Source organism: Pomacea canaliculata, linkage group LG13, assembly GCF_003073045.1.
Source record: "Pomacea canaliculata isolate SZHN2017 linkage group LG13, ASM307304v1, whole genome shotgun sequence".
In the NCBI taxonomy this organism is placed as follows: domain Eukaryota; kingdom Metazoa; phylum Mollusca; class Gastropoda; order Architaenioglossa; family Ampullariidae; genus Pomacea; species Pomacea canaliculata.
The window spans coordinates 20292661-20314996 of record NC_037602.1 but is presented as its reverse complement, the minus strand read 5'-3'; the positions used below and the strand labels follow the sequence as shown (position 1 = coordinate 20314996).

Here is a 22336-nt window from a genome sequence, read left to right as displayed (position 1 = left end):
TAAAACCTCATGGACGTAATGCCACACGACTACCTTACCTTTTTACCTGAGTAGCAGAGTTAGAAAGTACCCTTTTTGAAGTACACAATATTCGGAGTTGCTACATTAACAAATACACGAGGACAGCAAACCTTGGTATTATGAGGAGCCAAGTTGAAGACATACAAAAATGTAGAGACAATCTTATGTCCAAATATTTAGTCAGAACACTTTTAAATATTTAATTGCATTTTTCTTGCGACTGTTTCAGTGCCTGCAGCAGCCTGCGCCATCGCCGCCCCCTTTACATTGGAGTAACCTTAATACCAGCCATCGTCCTGGGGATCATCGCAGCCGTCGGTGGAGGTGTGTCTGTCGGCGCTGCAGTCGCAGAAATCTTCATCAGAGGCACAATGTCAAGGAAGTGCAGGCGAGGTGGAAACGTTTCGTGAGAAGTTTCTCGCGAGACATGAAGAATTAGTGACATAGTACAAAATCTGAACGCACAGACGAGTGGAACCTCCATCACGACTGACGACCAGTCTATCAAAACTGCTGTGCACGGCGCTGGTGAGGCTGTGAGAACGGCCGGGGGCATCTCCAGTGCAGTTGTTCGCGGAGTTCTGAGACATCCTCAGGCATCAGAGTCACAGCACCACTGCTGTCTGTTGTGAGCGCAATCGCCATTCCGCTGGACATCTACGACCTCGTGACCTCCGCTCTTCGTCTGCGCAGAGGCGCACCTTCCATTGTCTCCGAGTCTTCTCGCTCAAATCATTGAGTTCCTTGATAGTGTGGCCGACGGCTCTTTGATGATTTATTTGACCTTGACAGAGAGCTTAACAATGACAATATGAATAACGATGACAATGACCCTTTAATTTTTGGCATGCTGGTGATTTTTTATGCCGCTTCAGATCTTTGATTCTACTGTGCTTACTCTTAAAGACTAAGACTTTATTTGTAAAAAAAAAAAAAAAGGAAAAAGAAACAAAATGTAGATATGAGCTATTCCTGGCAAGTCACTTTAGAGTAACATTTACCCTTGCTGATTAGTTTTCAATACATTTACTTATATTCTCGCTGTAGCAATGCTTCGAGATGAGTTCTTTCATGATCACAATTAGTTTAATATATGTACAGCCTTCAACAACAACGCCCAGTTAAGGAGCTCGAGTGCATTATGTTTATTTAAAGTGCTTGAATGTAAAGCATTCGTTCACTTTCTTTCCCGTGGACACAATATGAATGACTAGTCCACGTGCTTAGTCCTACCTGCTTTGTCCTTCGACTGCTGCAAACATCTTCCTCGTCCTCCGAGGATGTGCAGTCGATGTCAGTGTGAGCTGATGCAATTGGTTCAAACTGTTTTGGTTGGACATTACTCATAGCCATCTTGACGGCTAATAAATTTCAATGCTACTAATAAAACTACCGAGACACCACCGATCACGAGTTCAAATCCTAGCAATGACCTCAGACACTTCCAGTCTTGGTCCTACGTCACACGCAAGTCTCGAGAAGATATCGTGACTACTCGGCCACAACGATCGATTTCACTGAATTTTTTCGATTTTTATAAACATCGGCAACCAAAATAGTGCTAATAAGTGGTAATTAAGTGAGAAACTAACTTTTGTTTCTTCTGCATTGCTCTCAGGCATTGCATTCGTAACTAAATATAATTTTAAAATGTTTTGACCGTCATCACAGCCTTATCACAGCCTTCAGTATAACTTTAAGAGACAAACTGAATTTATAGCCTTCTGGTGATTAACTGAAATCAAGGCACATTTATACTCAAGAAACATTTTTATTTCAAGCTGTAGGATTTCACAATTGCTGAACGGGTATTTTGCGTTTTTTCACTTTACAGTTTTGGCCAGGTTTCATCTTAAAATTTTCCTTCATTATCGTATCAGTCAAAAGATTCTAATACTTTGGGTACTAACCTAACTGTACAATCTCTGACCGTATTCATGGAGCGAGAACAAGAAAAAAAAATGAAGTAATGAGATATTCCTGACAAATTCCTTTAGAGTAACATTTCCACTGAATGAGTAGTTTTCAATAGTTACATTCTCGCTGTAGCAATGCTTCGAGATTAGGTTCTTTCATGGTCACAATTAGTTTAATGTATTCAATGGCCGCCGAGAGCGAACAAGCCCCGGGGCGCTGATTTATTTTTCGCAAAGGTCGCAGTGAAGGGAAAAACTTCGGGAACCTTCGGAAGCGTGACGTCAGCGAGCTGAGCCGACCACACTGAGTAAAAACCTCCACTTCACTCTTTTGCCAGCCATGAAACTTGTTCTGGGGTTAATTCAACAACTTTTAAACACTAGGAAGGGAGGCATAAAGTGAATTGCGACAAGCAAATAACTCAAGGCCTGCAACTGGTAACAGGTAAAATAAATGAGGACCGAACACAACACGGACGATGATAACTTCAAGTAGGTTTGATTAGAGGACTTCGTGAGCTACGCTTCTGTAGCCTAGTGGTTGCAAACAGCGGCTTTAGTTTGATAAGTGAAGTGTTCTAAACTCGGGACTGTCATTATTGCTTGTTTTTTGTTTTTGTTTTGTTTTGTTGTTGTTGATGTTGTTTGTTTGTTTGTTTGTTTGTTTGTTTGTTTTTTGGGGGTTTTTTTGCTTTGGGATATTTCCTTTCTCTAATATGATCAATTTTCTTTTACCTATTTTGTTTACCTACCCCATTTGAGTAAAGTTAGGTTAAGTGAACCAAATTTTAAAATCATGAAGTTAACACTAATTTGCTGATTTAATCCAGCCCCAGCAAAGAATTATTTGAGCTTTCGAAGAAGGAACACTAAGTGTTCTGATTTATTTTTGAATGATTTATTGCTAAATAGGGGTTAAATTTAAGTAGTCCTATTCATGTTAATGTTAGTGTCAACAAAAATGCATTTTGGGGATTTCACAAAAAAACTAAAGTATTGGTGAGCTCTTTACGTCCACATCGTCCACATTTTATTCCTAGAGGGAGGGGAAATAATAAAATTATAGGAAAGGCGACCTTACACTTACAGTTGCGATTTTTTTATGTAATTGGAGCAGCATGGACTTTACAACTCCAGCACAAAAGAGGGCACCACTACCTACAACCATATTCAGGAATTGTTCTGCATTTGTTACATGCCTGGCCCCTGGCAGTTCTATATTCTCAAACGTGTCCGCCTTTCATAGACACAGAACAGCTGAGATTCTTCTCCCAATAGAGACCAGTCTCCTTCTGGCCTGTAAATGCGTTGCAGCCTCGATGTGAATTCATCGCCGCTAATGTTCAGATACGCCCTTTCCTGGCGCTCGCTCCCTTTAGGACTGGCCGCCCTCACTTGCACTAAAGAATATGGGTTTCAGACATGATGTTTGTACAGTAGCCTGATATTACGAGGCCAAGTAATGGATGAAAGTTTCTGCACAATGCCGACAGCCTGTTCACTGCAACTCACCTGTTAAGACAAAATAATTGAACTCAATTATGACAAATTCCGAAAGCACGACTTAAGCTTTTGTAAAAAAAAAAAAAGTTCTTGTTTAGAATGGTTTTACATATTTTTGTTTTTGTTTGTTTCCTTACATAAAGTCTGACAGGCTGAGCGAGGCTGACAGGGTACTTTCAATGTATTAAAAGGGAGGTAAAATCGGGCTTGGTGTCCTGAATACGGAAAGGTCACTGCGCAATATTAACTTGCGCACTTTATATAACGATGATCACGCACTACTTTTTAATGACTACAGACGCTGGTGTAACTCAACAGTGATATCTTTAAAATAAAAAAATTCCTTTACACTCTCATTGTAATCTAGCCAGAAAACGAAAAAGGATGAGAGGTACCAGCGTGACGTCATCACACTCACCCTTGATGACCTTATCAAGGAAGGTTATGATCCTCTCGAGGGACTCCGATGCAGGAGACCGTTCGCCTCTGTGCAGACTGTGGGCGGCTGTTATTAAATCGGCAAGATCCAGAGGCAGCGCCAGGATGCTGACGGTTGCCAACAAAGGGGACACAACTCTGACAGCTGTTGCTGCCGACTTAGCTCCCCTTACAGCCGCGCTTGCAATGGTGCCTGCCCCGCGCACAGTGGTGTTCACAAAGGAGTTAAGGTTTCCTGTGGCTGCCCCACGCACAGTGGTGTTCACACAGGAGCCAAGGTTTCCTTGGGTACTTTCGTTTTCACTCTCATTTAGTAGCTGTTCCTCATCCAGGTTGTGTCTTACAATATACTCACGTCGGAATTCATCCCATTTCGTCTGTACCTCTTTGACATTATGCTTCCTGAGGAAATATTCTGTAACAGAAGCACCGACAGACACACCCGCGCCCACGCTGGCGATGATGCCCAAGACAATGGCTGGAATCAGGGTCACACCCAGGGTGAAGGGCGCGGCTATGGCCAGACCAGCTGCTGTCCCTTAAATATACATGATGTCAAAATAAAAGATGAATGTAAGTTCATACATAATATTCATAAAACATGAACTATTTGTAGATGTGTGTACATAATATATATTACGAGTAGTAGTAACAATAAAACTTGTCAAATAAAGCTCTCTGGACTGATGGGGACCATGTGATGAGGGACTACACTAAAGTTTCTGAGTGATGAACTTGTTTTGCTCTTACAATTCTTGCAGGAATGTTACATTTACACACATCTATGAGAAGATGGACTGAATGCGTGTCAGACTGTACTGACAGTTTCTGTGACTTTTTTGCCCATATCTTGATGATGATGATGATGATGATGATGTAGTTTTATAGCGCGCCAGTATCCGCATCACAAAGATGCGCTCAATGCGCGGTGATCCCAGCAGCCACCAAACTGCAGGTCAAATGAAAACTTCAAAAAAGTTTAAACAAGTGAGTCTTCAGATGTTTCTTGAAAGATCCAATACTATCAGACTCCTTGGTCGAGAGGGGAAGCGAGTTCCACAAAAGCGGGGCTACATTGGAGAAGGATCTGAAACCCGCAGTCTTCTTATTAGCATTCCCTGACTGAACACTCGGTCGTTCAAGTCTGAAGTGTGCTGCTGAACGAAGGTTCCGCTGGGTTGGTAACAGCGAATGAGTTCTTGCAGATAGGCAGGCGCAAGGTCGTGAAGACAGCCATAGGTTAAGGTTAACAATTTATGCTCAATTCTCTTCTCCACAGGAAGCCAATGTAGGTCACGAAGTACAGGAGTAATATGGTCAGTTGTTTTCTTTCCTGCCACTATCCTCGCAGCCGTATTTTGCACTCGCTGTAGCCTCGACAACTCGCTCTTTGAAATCCCCCAGAGGCAGCTGTTGGCATAGTCTAATGTAGAACCGATGAGGGACACAGCAACTGCATTTGCAGTCTTCTTATTAAGACTGGGTCGGAGTCGTCCAAGAGTGCGGATATGGAAATAACATGCCTTGACTACAAAACTGACATGATCAGACATAGTTAGAAGATTGTCGACATAGAGTCCAAGGTTCCGTACGGAGCTGGAGAGAGGAATTCTAGCTTGACCCACTTGGATGGAGTCTAGAGAGACTTTACTAAGGCTAAGCTTGGAACCACATAGCATCGCCTCTGTCTTCTCATCATTAAGCTTGAGTTTATTCCTCAGCATCCATGACTTGACCTCTAAGCAACAATCTTCTACAGCACAAACTGCCTCACGCACCGACTCACTGTCAGTACTAAATGAAAAATAGAGTTCAGTGTCATCTGCAAACATCTTACGGTTCACATTATGCTTCTCAATGAGAGGACCAAGCTGAGATGTGTAAATAGAAAATAGAACCGGCCCAAAACAGAGCCCTGCGGGACACCGCACAGCAGTGGAACTGTCACTGAAGAAGCTTGATTGACCATCACCCTTTGTGTGCGATCACTGAGGTAGGAATGGAACCACTGCAAGGCGGAACCACCAATGCCCACCTCCATCTGGAGACGAGTTAGTAGAGTGGTGTGATCAATGACATCGAAGGCCGCACTCAGATCAAGGAGGACCACAAGAGTCACTTTCCCTGCATCCGCACTGCACAGAAGATCGTTCATAAGACAGAAGGGCTGTCTCACAGCTGTGCTTGGGTCTATACGCCGACTGGAATTTATCCAATAAGCTGTAGCGGTCCAGGTGGAATGTCAACTGCTGAGCAACGACACGCTCCACAAGTTTCGAAACAAAAGGCAAATTCGACACAGGTCTATAGTTTTTACACAAGCTAGGGTCCAAGTTGTGCTTCTTTAAGATAGGCTTGATCACAGCTGTTTTAAATTGTCTGGGTACAGAGGCAGAGAAAAGGCTAGCATTGACTATGCGAACTAGTACAGGAAGTAGAATGTCAAGGTGCTGGAGAAGAACACTAGTGGGGATAGGATCATCCACAGACGTGGTTGGGCGACAACGCCGAACTAATTTCAATAGTTCATCTTCTGTCACTGGTTGAAAGTTAGAGAGGGGCATGCCACAAAACAAGTCACTGGTTTGCTCCACAGTAGCAACCGAGTCACTGAAGCTGTCCATGATGGTCTTTATCTTGTCTTCAAAATAAAGCCTTAGTGTACTGGCAGCGATCTGATCATCCATCTCTGGAAGAACAGGCTGAGTCACATCTTTACCCAGGAGACCATTCACAACTGCGAACATCTTGCGAGAATCAGAAATCTTGCAATGGAATTGTTTTACAAACAAAACTGTTCTCAAATTTTACTGTTAAATGTTTAAATTCAAATATGTTATGAATCATTGTTGCGATTGGTTTCTGTTATCTTTTCTTTGGCGCCTAAACAATTTTTGTTTTGTAGTAAGGGCCGCGGTAATTATCTCTCAACTCGGGGGGTTTTTTTTTCTTCTTTTTTTTTTCTTTTTTTTTCTCTCTCTCTCTCCCCACCCATGCAGACAGCGACAATCATCCACATGACTTATTGCATTTTCTTCATTCCTACTAAAATATGCTCCTGTTATCCAAAGTGCGGATCATACCTTTGTGTCCATCCTGCATGATACGGTCAACGACACCTACCTCCTGTGGCGATGGCCACAGAACTTCCGGTCACTCGGGAAATGTTGACATTTTTGCGATGTTTGTCGAGTGCAGCAATGATTTCCTCAATTGATCTTTTCAGCCACTTAGCTTCGAATTGTTCGTCCCAGTCGCTCAAAGCAGCCATGACCTAGAATTGGTAAGCAGCACACGTGTCATGAATGTTTTACACGTAGCTTATTAAAGACTAGAGGGGTGCAATATGTTTTGTTGTGACTGGGTCAAGTTCAGTGTCAGGTCCTGTTTTCCAATAGCTGTGTAACTGTCTCAACTTCTTTGTCTTGAGATGTCTATAAACGTCTATACACACTACCAGGTACAAAGAGAAGTCACATACACTTCGTATCAATGTACAGTCCTGACCTGTGTACTGTACAACTAATTGCTCCCCACTAGACCTTTAAAGACATGGAGTCGGTTACACAACAAGCCGTTTGTCATGCAGGAAGATTAACAACATAAGAGTAAGCATCAATTATTACATGTTCAGCCCTTAGTTGAATTCTTCTCCTTTTTAACCTAACACATTTACTCCAATGTGTGATTATGTTGGACAGAAATTTTAGACAAGTCCGTCTGGTTTAAAATATACCACAGCCACATGGACAGTATGTTGAGGTTCAAGTACACCTACAACCTAGCAAGGGTATCCCAGTCTCATGTATCTGTATAAGCGATATAAATATGTAAACAGGCCTGACGAGAGAGGGGGACAGGGGGGTCTGGTGTACCCGGGCCCGCGGCTGTCAAGGGGGCCCGGCCTTGGTCAGTGGATTTTTTTTTCTTCTTCTCCTTTTCTTTTTCTTTTAAAGAAAGGTCTAAGGACAGAACACCCAAGCATTACACATGCAGAAGTTGAGTTTCAAGTCTGTAGAATACAAATTAAACATTATATATTGGGAAAATAATTTACGCTTACAAGTACAAGGGGCCCGGAGAGGTCGTCTGTCCCGGGGCCCGGGCTGGCTCTCGGCAGCCCTGTATGTAAACTGATCTTCACTGCGGCTGATGCGGTGGTCAGAGGAAAACTGACTGACGAACGTGAATGACAACCGTGCAGGAACTGCTTACTATCCCCCAAACATGCCAGGATGCCAGGATGATGTTTACAACATGGCTTCAGTGGCCTACAGAGTTAGCTGACAATAAAGTGTCCATGCTGTGGACATAAATGACCATCTTTAAACACAATAAAAGCAGAAGCTGAGTGTTTACCTGACTCGCCTCAGTGCCTGTGCCTTGTCAGTGAATGGACATGGAAAGATGAGGTCGTCAAGCAGCTGGTCACGTGGTATCAGCTTTGCGACATCGTTTCCCAGAAAGTGAAAGTAACAGCGAAATTCCCGATTTCTCAAAAAGCTGGCTGTTGATGGTGTGGACACATCAGACTGAACTGAATCTATTTTTAACCTGGAGTAACAGTTGCTGGAGGGGGGGGGCCTGCTGGTGTGTCCTCCTCATGACGCTGCTACAGTTCGTGTGTGCGTTCGTGCGTTCGTGCGTGCGTACTGCATATTTATATGCGCATGCACGCGTGTGTGAGCATTAGTGTATGGATGTGTGTGTGCGTGTGTGTGTGTGTGTGTTCGGAAGTTCGATTGTGTTAGTGAGTGAGTGAAAACAATCGTCTGACTTTAATTCACGGAGGAATGTTATTTAAATCATCGCTAGGAAAGATGCGTATGACACACAACACTAATATTAGCAGATATGAGATTAATGTCATCAGCCTTTGTTTTGTCTTCAGCACTGAAAGAATAACAAACTGGTTGTCGTAAAAGTAAACATGCGGCCCCCCTTATGATCTATATGTAAGCATATTATTATATACTGGAAAATAATTTACGATTACAATTACAAGAGATCGTGTACCCTGAGGCCCGTGCTGGCTCATCGTTTATTACTCTTTCCATGACCTTTGATCTTTTCTCGAGCTTAACGACTCTTGATTATCTTTACAGCTCTAGGATATGCTAGCGTGTGGATATGAGTGATCTTGCTTTCATTATCAAATTTTACACAATTGCTCTTGTATGCTGAAAATTAAATCTCCATGTAATACATAAACTTTAAAGGAAATGAAAGTAAAGTTTGAGTTATGATATTGCGAGTGTTTCATTTTCCTCCGTGAAAGGCTGAGGTAGTGCGCTTTATAAATTATCATTTATTATTACTTATTAACAGATCAGCTAAATATTTAAAGCCTGGCCTTCTGCTTAACTGAAATCAAGGAACACTTGTACGAAGAAAACAAATTAATGAAAAGTTGTGCTGTTGATAAATTACAAAATAGGTATTTTAGTACATTTTTTATTTGCTGTTTTGACAAGCTTCCATTTCTACATTTTTTTCCTTATCAGTATTCTTCAGTAACAAAAATACAAATCCAAACTAACCAGTATGAAATCTGGATCAGTACTAGTGTGCAAGGGCAAGTCGTTGTCCCCGGGAAATCAGGGGCAAAGGACTCGCCTTAGCTATGAAGCAATGTCCAGACTCCGCAGATGTTCCTTCAGACAATAGTTGCAATAGAGAACTTGTGAAAAATTCTCTGAATACTCACTCTATTGTTATAGTCCTCATTTGATTAAATAACATTTTCTGATACATGCACTGAAACCATTATTCAAGCTCTGCTGAAAAGGCTGATGTTAAGAAAGCAGTGGATTGTGTTTGAGGCTACATATTCTCCTTGTCTTTTGCTCTCCTTTTAGCCTCCTTGTATATCAGAGATGATTCAAAAGGTCAGTATTTAAGGCCATCTTACCATTTGACTTGCTTTTTCCTTTAACATAAACACACAAAACCAAAGGAGACATGAGGTTTCGTAGTCAAGGAAATCTGCTAGAAGAGAGTTTGTATAATGCAATCTGTTCCTGCCGTTGCGTCATGCTAAACAGGTGAAAATAATACAACGGCCAGGGTCAGACACACCTGACATTACATAACTGTCGTCCAGTCCACGACAATTTTATGTCTGGATCAACTTACAGTAAGACATATCTGCCTTTCTAGACTAAGGACACCTTTCATGGTCCTTCGTGGGTCTTTGAAAATATACAAAATACTTCTCCAACCTTGTTTTTTTAAAATGCACTAGTGCAAAGTTCATTGGCTCACAGTAGCCCGGTGCACCATTGGTTATTACCTGTATAACTAACGCGTAAGTAAAATATTGGCATAGCAACTCATTTGACTGTTAGGCTGCAGTCAGCCACGTTAAGATGTTCAGAAAGTTCTTTCATCATGAAGGCAGGTCGAGTTTCACTTCTTTACTGAGCAAACCTTTGGTTTGTTTCAAGGGGGAAATAGAAATAAAACGACATCAACAATATTTACAATAGCGCTGCATTTTACACACTAGCATTCGTTTATGGTTTCAAGAATGTACTCATTTCATTTCTGTTTTTAAGTACTTATTACAGATATATAGAGTTTTATTTTTGAAGTGTGTTTGATAGTTGTGTGGGAGTTATCTAGATAAACTCACATGATTGTATCTGTACCCTGATCATATGGTGTTGTAGCTTATAATACATCACCTTTAGCCCTGTAACTGTCACAGGCAGGACACTCAGACAACACGTGCACTTCATCTTCAACCTCATGTTTCATCAACTGACTGGGAGATACATCAGTTTGTAGCAATACTGGTGCACATTGATGGGGTGGGGGTGGTGGTAAATTATCTTTGGTATCGGCTCCCCTGACCCCTTCAGCTAACCCTTCCTTTGCCTTTGTTCGTCACGGGGGGCGTCACAAGTAAAAGGTTGAGAACCGCTGCCTTAGCGGCTTAGCCTATGGACGAGAGGAGGGAGAGGGGAGCTGGAGGAGAGGAAGAGGGGTTAGTGCTGGGGGGGCACTCAGGGTCAGAGGGCGACACTTTGACCTGCTACCCCGCAGGTGGTGTGTATTCTTTGTGATTACTTTGTATCTCGCCTGTGCACAGGGCAACTGTTTTATTGTATTTATTTTTGTTTGCTTATTCTTATCTATCCTTTTTATGTAGGTGTTAGAGATGTATAAGATGTTTCTCTTGCATTATTTTACGTAGTTAACAAATTAGTTTGCTTTGTAAGGGAACATTGTCTTTATCGTTGCTGTGTGGTCTGCGCTCACCTGGGGTCCGATGGTCCGTCACAAGCCGTCTCTGGCCGAGCGAGGGGTGGAGCGTTCGTGCGACTATGCCAACTGTTACGGCATGCATCCTCCGACGTCTGGAGATGGTTAGCCACAATCATCTTTTAAAAATGTACCCATGTGTGTGTGTGAGTGTGTTAGACTGCATGAATGCTTGCTTGATATATAACTTACTTTGTCATATGTAAGAAATAAAGTTTATCCTTTGAATGAATGAGACCTTTGTCATGTCATGCATCTTAAAATCTAGAAATGAAGTACTTGTGGCATTTCGAGCATGGATAAAAAAAGCGGAGAAGCTTTTTCTCTTTACCATAATCAGATCTCACAACAGGGTAGATCCTTGATTACAAGATAACGCAAGCGTATTAAACAAGTGAAAGGTACTAGAAATTCTTGCATCTAAAGCTAGCAAAACATCCCGACAAAAAAGTAAATAAAAACATTCAAGGTTTAACAAAAGTAACTGGCAAGAGAGTCCACCTTAGCACTGCACACCGCTCAGCACCACCCACGCCAACACATTTCCATTTAAGACGAGACTCTCGTTACAACCTCCATGGCCGCCTACTGCAGCCTGGCGCCTGACAAACGGAAAGACTTGCTGCAGCTGTTCACACGGCACTGTCTTCTGTTCGCTCCTACCCATCTCTTCACGGTGGTTGAACCACCCCGATGTACACACGCTAAGCCTGTAGGTGCGGGACAGTACGGCTTTTGTGTTTCTCGGGGCAGGCAGCATCATGTCCATGAAAGGACGCTCAGACAATGGAAATACGTCTTTTTTGTTAAAGATGAAGTAATTGGAAAATTGGTCTTGGTCCCACATGAGGGTTCTGTACTCCAAGTAGAATGAGATGTCCAGGTACGGCCATTTCCAAGAGAACCTACCGATAGCATGAGACCGAGCGGAGTAAAACTTCCATCTGACTCCTTGTGTAACATCAAGAAGAAAGTGCGGCTTGAGGCCATTCAACACGTGAGCCACGGCGTCCTTCTGCCATGACGGGACAGCAACATCCAAGTCATCATCCCAGGGCACGAGGCCGTGGTGGCGCCACGACCCCAGCAGACTGCCACTGTAGAGGAAAAAGGTCAAGGACGCCTTAGTCATCACTATAGAGAAAGTTGCGACGATTTCCTGCATAATGTACACATCATGTTGTGACACTGTGGGCTGGAATAGTTTGAGGCTTTCATCCAATTTCACTTTATGACTTTCGAATGTTATAAGTGTGTAGTACAATGTGTTATCAGTCAGAGTGTTAACCTGAGCGATAAGTTTCTTTAAGTTTGCAGTGTCGTACTGTAATCGTAAGCGGTATAGTCTATACAGAAGAGGAAATGTCTCTACTGTAATTAAAGCCGCAAGAATTGAAAATAGCCTAAATCTTGACATGTTTCGAAATGAAGGACACAGTTTCTGTGCAGTGATCTTCATTTTCGGAATGAAGGGCAATACCAATTGATAAACAAGAGCAGACTTTCGGACCACTGGTATGATGAGTTGGACTGTGATGAGATGGAAGCACAAGTCACACGAAGGAATTCCCTTGTCCTCCCACAAAATACCACGCACACTGCTTTTCACCAAAAGAAGACACAGGCAGAGAAAGTCGACAGGTGGCGCTGAAATTGGAATTTAAGCTTGAAATCTGCGTATAACTGGACTTGATCAGTTCAAACACACTTTTGAAGGGTCAACTGCAATAATAATTTTAGTTATATCAGTAAATATAGATCGGTGACTTCATATAACAGTAAGAACAAAATATCAGTCTGTGAAAACACAGAGTTGAATTAGAAACTGAAACATGTAACTTGCTATTGTGTCAGCAGATACAATGAGGTCTACAATGGGCTGGTGGAATGGTCTAGTGTAGCAAGATGTGTGTACTTGTGTATTTTCAAGATGTTTAAATTGTACTAAAACTACTTTAAAAAGGCAACATTATTGTATCAATGTTGCAAAGTAAAGTGTAATCTATGCAGTATATTTGAGATAAACAGTTCATGACTACTAGGAAGACAGCATGAAACAATAACTGATCAAAGTGTATGACAACGACGATGCACATCAAAGCTTATTTATGTCCGCACACACAGACACACACACAGACACACAAGCAACATTTGAGCAGGTACATCCTTCATAATTCAAGCATGGTAAACAAACAAAATGCACTTAAAATCTAATCTCATAAATCACAAGTTTTACTATCTTTCCTTCCGAGAATAATTCCACTACAAAATTAGAAACACTAGCGTAGAAGCCCTAATATATATATACAATATTAACGTACATTTTACTTTCCACATTATTACTTCCGTGCAATACCAGCTTTCGTTGATGCTTTTTTATTCTGGTGTTGTTTGCTGGTCTGTATCAAAAGAGAGTTTGTACACTTGCCAAGTTTAATGAAGCTGAAAATGTGTTAGAGAGATGTTACTCCGTTCTCAAATCAGATTCCCCCCAGATAAATGTTACTCAAATGTACTCACCACAGATTCCTCACAATTCAATATGGCTTCCTTCTCACAATCTTATTTCTTTTCCCACACACCCTTGCTCCCTGGTGACCGCTCTCCTTTCGTCAAAAAACAAAATTACGTCAGATTATAGTGACTTCAGATTATAATGACGCAGCAACCCCCTCCACCCCTCTAGCTCTAGAGCACGGACAGAGCCAGCACGCGACACGTGACAGCAGTGACCATGCATTCATGAAAAAGAGATGAACTCACTAGGAGGAGAGAGTCAACTTTTTATTCAGTGTAAGGAAGGAATTATATAAAAAACAGAAACAGTAAAAATATTTAAAAATTCCATCAGCCAATCCAGAGGCTTGCTCTCCGGGATAAAGACTCAGTTCACAACCTGTGCAAACAGTTACACGGTTGTATAGTCAGGCTAGCAACAACTGGAAAACTAGAAAAAGTAGAAATATCTAACTAAACTAAACACATTAACATAATTTATGCAGCTATAGATTATGGCATGGTCACTAGATGAGCCTCACCTTGCAAGAATCAACTCAGCTACCTAACAACCTGAACTAAAGTAAATTACATTTCTGTTCTCCTTGCACGCAGTTGTTCAAGTGTTTTATATCCTGAAGTTAATATTGTAAATGTTTTCTCTCAAATGTATTGTTCTGAAGCTACCGATGGCTAAGCTTGGTGTTACCTTGCTACTCCCTGAACTGCTTTCGACGCCATCTGTTAAAACACTTACAAGATGAGGCCTCCAAAGACCTTGTAAATATATATTCTTAACCATCACCTTGTAACTATCCACCCTTCTTTATGTTTATTAAATTTTTTTCTATAATGCTTAATTAATTCATTTATTTAGCTAATTTCGTTCCCTTTAAAGGGCGAGGGCTAAATGGAAAAAGCGCTCAGTTGCTTATTTTCCCCTCGTAAATAAAGAATTGTTACTGTAATTGTAATTGATTATCTGTTCTTAATCCTGGAGAACCTAAATTGTGATATTACACTGTGAAATATTGAATGTTGGAATTAGAATAATGTTTTTTTTTTCTTTGTTTGTTTGTTTGTTTGTTTGTTTGTTTGTTTGTTTGTTTGTTTTTGATGAATAGTTTTATTCGGAAAAAAAGCATTTCTGTCTACACCTTCATATAAAAGTGACTTAAAACTCCCAGTATGAAACAAGTGGAAGGAGAACATAGACACCACTTCCCCTAGTACATCTCTCATACATACATGTGTAAAGTGTGTTTCACTTCATAAGTAGTTACATGGTACAATCAAGCAAGTGGGACAGAGGAAGACAAGAAAACACATTATACTTTTTGTTATGGATATGTTCTATACAAATATTTATATGGTAATAAACAGCATCTGATTCACAACTATTTATTCTTTTATCAGCGCATCAAACGTGTGCGTTCATACAGATCCCGGATGTGAGCAAGTGTCCACTTGACTGTGTGAACAAACCTGTGGAGGGGGGACTGTGTTTATCGAATGTGAAGACATTTTTGATGGCTGTTGATGGTGTGGACACGTCAGACTGAACTGAATCTATTTTTAACCTGGAGTAACAGTTGCTGGAGGGCTGCTGGTGTGTCCTCCTCATGATGCTGCTACAGCACGTGTGTGCGTTCGTGCGTGTGTGTGTGTGTGTGTGTGTGTGTGTGTGTGTGTGTGTTCGTACGTGCGTGTATGTTAGCGAGAGAGTAAAAACACTCGTTTGACTTTAATTCACGGAGGAATTTTTTTTTTATCATCTCTAGGAAGGATGTGTATGACACACAACAGGAATATTAGTAGATAGAAGCTTGAGCAACCTTTGCTTTCTCTTCAGTGCTAAAAACACAAAACGTTTGTCGTAACAGAAAACACTGTAACATACTGACATACGACTAATGTCAAAATTAAAAGAAAAACAGAGAACAGTGTGTGTTCGCGTGCGGGCATTTGTGCATGTGTGTGAAAACACAAAGGGTTGTGCCAACACACACTTGCCAACTGCACTTTCTTGCGACAAACGGCAGAACGATTGCCCGAGGCTGCCCAACTCATGTTATTTTGTCTCTCGTCTTGGGCTCAGGACTTGACGGTACACAACACCATAAATGTTGTCAACACCCAACGTCAACACTGCGTTCTGACGAGAACAGAAACTCTACAATATATGATATCCTCTAGAGCTCTCTAACGACCAGTCTCTGCATACTCTAGTCGTACAAAGGGTAGTCACACACCCCTTGTGCTCCCCTCCTGTCCCATACTCTGGAGGTACACAGGGACTTGCTGACTGTACTAACATGCACGCGTCTGAGCTTCATTTTCAAGGTTTGTTCTCTCTGTCTCTCTCCTAACTCACTGAGTGACATTCAAAGACCCTGTTTTCTTTTTGTTTTATTGTCGATTGTAGTATAGTAAACACTATATGATGAAATCAAACAAGGAATGTAGTAGTAGATGCACACTGAAGCTACTTGTCAACAAGTAAAGATGGTATTAGTAAGAAAGAGTACATTATCTCTAACATACTTATGTCGCATGCCTTTATCAAGTTCAGAATCTAAAATGAACGGTTCTGTTGGTGAAAAATGGAGATCATTTCCTATCTAGGAGAGCCATAGTGGTTGGTTTACTGACTGCCTAAAGGTTCAAGGGGAAAGAACAAACCTTTTACAGATGTCCAATACAGTGGAAATGTGTAAGAACTGTATTTAAAGTACTTTAAGAGTATTCAATATTTCAAATTTTAAAAATTTACTTTGACTCTGTGTACATTAGAAGTTTATTCTTTTTGTTTACATTCGTTAATAGACTAACAGTTGGTGAGGTGACAAAATGTGTCCAGTGTTCAGTACAGTGATGTATGGGAGTCTGATGTATGTTACTGCGACTCGGCTCCAAGCTGCAACAGCGTGTCCTCTTCGTCCTCCATGACCAACTGGCAGAGGATGACGTATCTTTCAAATTTCTCGCTGGCCGGCGAACCCAGACGTTTGTGCAGTCGGTAGCCGGAGAATCCCAAGTCGATGATGTCAAAAACAATGGTCACTGCGTTTAGTGCAATGAGAACTTTGCCGACAGTACTAGCTGCCCTCATCGCTACTTTTCCCGCTTCTAAGACGGTCTCAGCAGCATCACCGGCCCGGATTATGGTTCGTATTCCGTTTACCACCCCCGTGGCACCTGAGGCTGATGAGGTGGCGATGCGAGCCACACGAATGACTATGTCTGACGTCTTGCCGTCCAGCCACCTGCTCCATTCTTGTTTTTTCTGTGCAGAGATGGAATATGTTTGTACTACCTGCTCAAAGAAATTTTGACACTTCTTTCCTAGGTCCCAAACGTTCTTTTTGCGCTCGATGCCGAACTCTGTCACTGATGCCCCCGCGGACACTCCGCCTCCGACACCAGACACCACGGCCCCGGCGATGGCAAAGGGTAAAGTAGCACCGAAGGTAAAAATGGCGGCAATGCCACATGCGACTGCAACGACTGTCCACAAACACAAAAATAAAGCACAAAGAAATAAGAAAAAACTCGTAACAGCTAAAATCGGAAAACCCAGGAGCATGAAAACACTCGTGTAAAAAATCGCAAGGCACGATGGTGACGAAATGTCTCCTTACCAAAAACTTTAGTTCATTAGTCAAATAAGCAATTTAAAATATATTTTAGCAGACTCTACCATCCTCAAACAAACGGTATGGTTAAAAGTTCTAATGGAATCATAAGAACTATGTTAAGAAGAGTATCAACAGTTACAACTGGCGAGCCTGACGTTGAGTATTAATTAACTCAGTTTAATTAATCTTTATCTGAATCCTTCTTTTTAAAAATTTGTTGCTTTTACATTCGTATTTTTGACATAATTGTCTTCTGCTGAGTTTAGAATTATAAGTAGAGGGGAATTCTCTCCCTTTTAATACCCGCCACCTGCCCACTATTGAATCTTTTACACGTGCACTGAAATCACACCTCTTCCACAAACATTGCTCCTCACAACCTTTCCCATAATGCTAGTCCCTTGTCACACTCTTCCTTTTGCAATATCATGTTACTCTCAGCTCTTGTTCTTGTTATTTAGTTCCTCTTTGTGTTTTCTGTATTTGATTTTATTCTTCGTTTAGTGTGGTTGTTTATTCTTTTATAGTTCATATGCTATTTGTTTTCCTATCCCTGATCGTATGCTGTCCATGTTTCGTTCTTGTTCTTAAGGGCTAACAGCATGCTCCTTAGGAGTGTGAGTATGCGCTTTACAAAATTTTGTATTTATTATTATTATGAATAGTAGTGGTAATACTCAATTGACTTTAAAGCAACGCTGGCGTGCACCTGAAGCCTAACGTAGATGTCAAGGAGACAGTTGATGTAACCCTCGTGCACCTGATAGGGTAGGGGGAGTAGAACATTTTGTCAAAAGCATCAACAGTATGACAACAAGAAAACATGAATGTTTAAATTTACAATAAAAAGCAAAGTGTCTGGAGGGGCAGCAATACAAGTACACACATTTACAAATATACACACACAGAGTTACGAACAAACAAACAAACACACATATATATATATATTCCAAGATATACTTTTAACATACTTCCTCCAACAATGGCTGTTGATGTACCAGTGACCTTGGAAATGTTGACATTGATGTGGTGTTTTCGTAGGTCAACAATGATCGGCCCGAGTTCTTCTTGGAGTTGACGAGCCATCAGCTTAAGATCTTCTTTGCACATATTGTCCGACATGGTGACTAGAACAATTCAAAATAAAGACTGAAGACGAAAGTTTTATTTTTTTCTAGGTTTGGATTATAGACGATCGTTTCAGTCGTCTATGAAGTCTAGCTTCGCAGAATTCAAAATTCTCTTTGCGCTGGCCTCTACAACCACAGAGTAAACCATGATACATAATATTACACAATACTACACAACACTACACAACACAACACAACACTACACAACACTACACAACACTACACAACCTACACAATACTACAACACAAACTACACAACACACACATACACACAACACTACAACAACACTACACAACACTAACACAACACTACACACACACTACACAAACACTACACACTACACTACACAATACTACACCAACACTACACACAACAATACTACACAACACTAACACAATACTACACTACACTACACAACACTACACAACACTACACAACACTACACAAACACTACACTACACAACACTAACACACTACACACACTACACAACAACACAATACTACACAATACTACAACACACACAATATTACACAACACTACATACAACACTAGACAACACTACACACACACACACACACAATACTACACAACACTACACAACAAACACTACACAACACAATATTACAGCAACACTACACAAACACTACACAACACTTATACTACACAACACTACACAACACTACACAACACTACACAACACTACACATACATACTACAACAACACAACACTACACATAACACACAACACTACACAATACTACACAACACTACACAACACTACACTACACAATATTACACAACACTACACAATACTACACACCACTACACAACACTACACAACACTACACTACACAATATTACACAACACTACACAACACTACACAACACTACACAACACTACACAACACTACACATATTACACAACACTACACAATACTACACAAACTACACACTACACTACACAATATTACACAACACTACACACACACTACACAATACTACACAACACTACACAACACTACACACACTACACAATACTACACACACTACACACAACACTACACAATACTACACAACAGCAACACTACACAATACTACACAAACTACACAACACTACACAATACTACACAAACTACACAAACACACACACTACACAATACTACACTACAATACTACACAACACACACAACACTACACAAATACACAACACTAACACAACACTACACAACACTACACACTAACACAACAACTACACAATACTACAATACACACTACACACAACACTACACAACACTACACTACACAATATTACACAACACTACACAACACTACACAACACTACACAACACTACACAACACTACACAACACTACACAAACTACACTACACAACACTACACAACACTACACAACACTACACAACACTACACAACACTACACAACACTACAACACACACATACACACACACACACTACACAATACTACACACACAATACTACACAACACTACAACACACACAACACTACACAACAACTACACAATACTACACAAACTACACAACACTACACAACACTACACAACACTACACACTACACATACTACACAATACTACACAACACTACACAACACTACAACACTACACAACTACACAACACTACACAACACTACACAACACTACACAACACTTTCTTGGGTTGCGCTGGTTCCAATGTGTTTAATGTCATGATGTACAATGTACCTGTCAGCGGCATCATCACAATGTTTATTACTCTTTTGATGCCCTTTGATCTTTTTTTCGAGCTCAGTGACTCTTGATTATCTCTACAGCTCTAGAATATTCTAGCGTTTGGACGTGTGGCTGTGAGTGATCTTGCTTTCGCTATCAAACTTTTACACAATTGCTCTTGCACGCTGAAAATCAAAAGGTCCATAGAGTACAAAACTTTTAAAGGAAATGAAAAGAAAATGTGAGTTATGACATTAAGGGAGTTTCATTTTACTCTGTGAAAGGTCGAACTGACCAGGTCACAGGTGTCACGTGTCGCATGCTGGCTCAGCACAGGTAGAGGTACGGAGGCTGGACGAGGTGGCCGGATGGTGGAGCGACGGGTTGTTTATTTTTGTAGAGGTTAATGGACAGATGACCTCTAGGGCTATCGATCCCCGGTTTGTCATTGCAGGTGACTACGGGGCCTCTTGGTCTGGGGCGCACTTCTAGCAAGGTCAGCAGGTCATTGCTGATTGGACCCACGTAATTAGAATGTGGGAAAATGGGGAGACAGTTTCTGGAACTTTCGCCGCACAGTATAAATAGTATGAGGGATTCATTGAGAAGAGGTATAAAAGAGCTTTAGTGCTGGTGTAGTCCATAGCTGGGTGCACGGGACGGACCCTAGAAACCAGTATTCCTTCTCGTGTTCTGTGTGTACGACAGAACCAACACGCATCACGAACAGCTGACTTGCTACGACAATTCCTGTCGCCGTTTTTCCTTGCTGATGGCTACCTGACCAGTATGCAGATGTGTAAAATGTGCAATCGAAAGTGGCTGCGAAGTGTGTGTGTGTGTGTAGGAGGATTGGGGATATAGATGTTAATCTTTGTTGTTACAGAGTTGTAATTTGAATGTGTTGATTTGTTGTTCGCGATGGGTGAGTATTGTGGGGGAAGCCTTGGAGAGGCCAGGTGTGCAGTAACGTGGCAGACGGGGTTTTGCTGATGACTAAGCAACTCTAGACAGTACTGTTCTGTTTTCTACAGGCTCACATTGTCTTCCAATGGCCCGCAAATCGCCATCGAATCTACTGCCTTCTGTTCTTCTCTTTAATTGCGTCCGTTTACTCACTAAGCGATTTGAGGGAGCGTGTGTGTGTGCCGGCTGAATTATACTGAGATACTAAATAGAAGTATCAATCCCTTGAAGAAACCTAAGTACAAAGTAGCAGTAGGTGATCACACACTGTGTTATGTCACACCAAAGTATCTGATTTCAATCACGTATGCGCAGAACATGTCGAGAAAACTTGTACTGCAATGACAGAGGCGCCCTCTAGGCTCACCCCTTGTGAGAAAGCGACTGAGATTGAAGTGACGGGAACGTGACATGATTCAGGACTGATGTCTTAAAAAACCAACTTTTTCTTGTTTTCTTTCAATCTCAATCATTTTCTTACAAGTAGTGAGCCTAGAGGTTCGCCTTTGCCGTTGCAGTCCAAGTTTTCCTACGCGTGGAGAATCTCAAACTATTGTAAACAAGTGAACTGCGTTTCGTTCTTGCTTTTACTTGTTCCCAAACACTTTCACTCACACATATACAAATAGACAAAGAGAGAAAAAAACTAATTAAAATTGCGGGAGACAAAAAGTTCCCGCCATGGCACACATTCGTTAACCTCTATTCCCCCTGAACAAGTATCTTTCCCGATCCTGGTCCGAATTGTTTCGGAAATATAAACATCTACTATATACCTCGTCATTGTATTCCATTAACCAGAAACAGTGAGCTATTCTGTGGTACTCACAATTTTTGAAATGTGCTTGCCACAGTTCTTCGCTGTTGATGTCTTTTGTCTGTTGACAAAATGTCCAGCAGCGTGTTGCACAGGACGCGGTGAGGCTCGGAAGGTTTGATGTGAGGGAGAGCGACTTGCCCTTACTTGGACCACAGACCTACTTTACTGCTTTCTCATTCGCTGCCTCTTTGCCCTGTCATTGAAGTCGAGCACTTAACGGTATTTATTACTAATTTTCGTTTCCAATTTCAAAATGGCGCAACTTCATACCGACGATTAAGCTTTAGAGGAAAGCAAGTTGAGTTTTCTTCTTTTATAAATGTTTCTAGGGGAGCAGTAAATGCTTTAACCAATATTATTTTGTGCGTAGAAGACAGATTTGGGCTGTCAAGCGTGTCATAAAATTCATTAGTAC

At 41.3% G+C, this 22336-nt stretch overlaps 3 protein-coding genes across 6 annotated transcripts in view; all 3 read right to left on the bottom strand.

Annotated features, from left to right (window-relative positions):
- Nucleotides 1-13752, bottom strand: part of LOC112553630 — a 48388-nt gene extending 34636 nt beyond the window's left edge. The window contains exons 1-3 of one of the 3 annotated variants that reach the window (XR_003097084.1): nucleotides 13665-13742; nucleotides 11142-11239; nucleotides 9317-9532 (exon numbers count right to left, since the gene is read on the bottom strand). Coding sequence is in view for 1 of the 3 variants with exons in the window: in XM_025220984.1 (XP_025076769.1) it covers nucleotides 11647-12603 (957 nt within the window). In the remaining 2 variants the exon portion in view is untranslated. Of the gene's footprint in view, nucleotides 1-9316; nucleotides 9533-11141; nucleotides 11240-11598; nucleotides 12867-13664 lie in introns of those variants that run through there. The other 2 variants (XM_025220984.1, XM_025220983.1) reach the window with 2 other exon arrangements.
- LOC112553635 lies at nucleotides 1773-8359 on the bottom strand. Of its 2 annotated transcripts, none has more exons than XM_025220991.1 (4): nucleotides 8238-8359; nucleotides 7002-7152; nucleotides 3859-4416; nucleotides 1773-3449 (listed from the first exon to the last, which is right to left on the bottom strand). In XM_025220991.1, the coding sequence occupies exons 2-4, from the start codon at nucleotides 7147-7149 to the stop codon at nucleotides 3436-3438; spliced, it is 720 nt and encodes a 239-aa protein (XP_025076776.1). In that variant the 5' UTR covers nucleotides 7150-7152; nucleotides 8238-8359; the 3' UTR covers nucleotides 1773-3435. The 2 variants fall into 2 exon arrangements, with proteins under 2 accessions (XP_025076776.1, XP_025076777.1); XM_025220992.1 differs by lacking the exon at nucleotides 8238-8359 and adding an exon at nucleotides 7942-8226.
- A 2292-nt stretch (nucleotides 13753-16044) lies between the features above and the next one.
- LOC112553637 lies at nucleotides 16045-22072 on the bottom strand. The gene is made up of 3 exons (XM_025220994.1): nucleotides 21931-22072; nucleotides 18250-18405; nucleotides 16045-17147 (listed from the first exon to the last, which is right to left on the bottom strand). The coding sequence occupies exons 2-3, from the start codon at nucleotides 18398-18400 to the stop codon at nucleotides 16537-16539; spliced, it is 762 nt and encodes a 253-aa protein (XP_025076779.1). The 5' UTR covers nucleotides 18401-18405; nucleotides 21931-22072; the 3' UTR covers nucleotides 16045-16536.
- Between the last annotated feature and the right edge of the window lie 264 nt (nucleotides 22073-22336).

Coding starts and splice junctions, on each gene's coding strand:
- LOC112553637 (XM_025220994.1), bottom strand. CDS start 18,400: ATGTCGGACAATATGTGCAAAGAAGATCTTAAGCTGATGGCTCGTCAA. Junction 17,148..18,249: donor AACAGCCATTGTTGGAGGAA/GTATGTTAAAAG, acceptor GTTTGTGGACAG/TCGTTGCAGTCGCATGTGGC.
- LOC112553635 (XM_025220991.1), bottom strand. CDS start 7,149: ATGGCTGCTTTGAGCGACTGGGACGAACAATTCGAAGCTAAGTGGCTG. Junction 4,417..7,001: donor TGTGGCCATCGCCACAGGAG/GTAGGTGTCGTT, acceptor TGTATATTTAAG/GGACAGCAGCTGGTCTGGCC.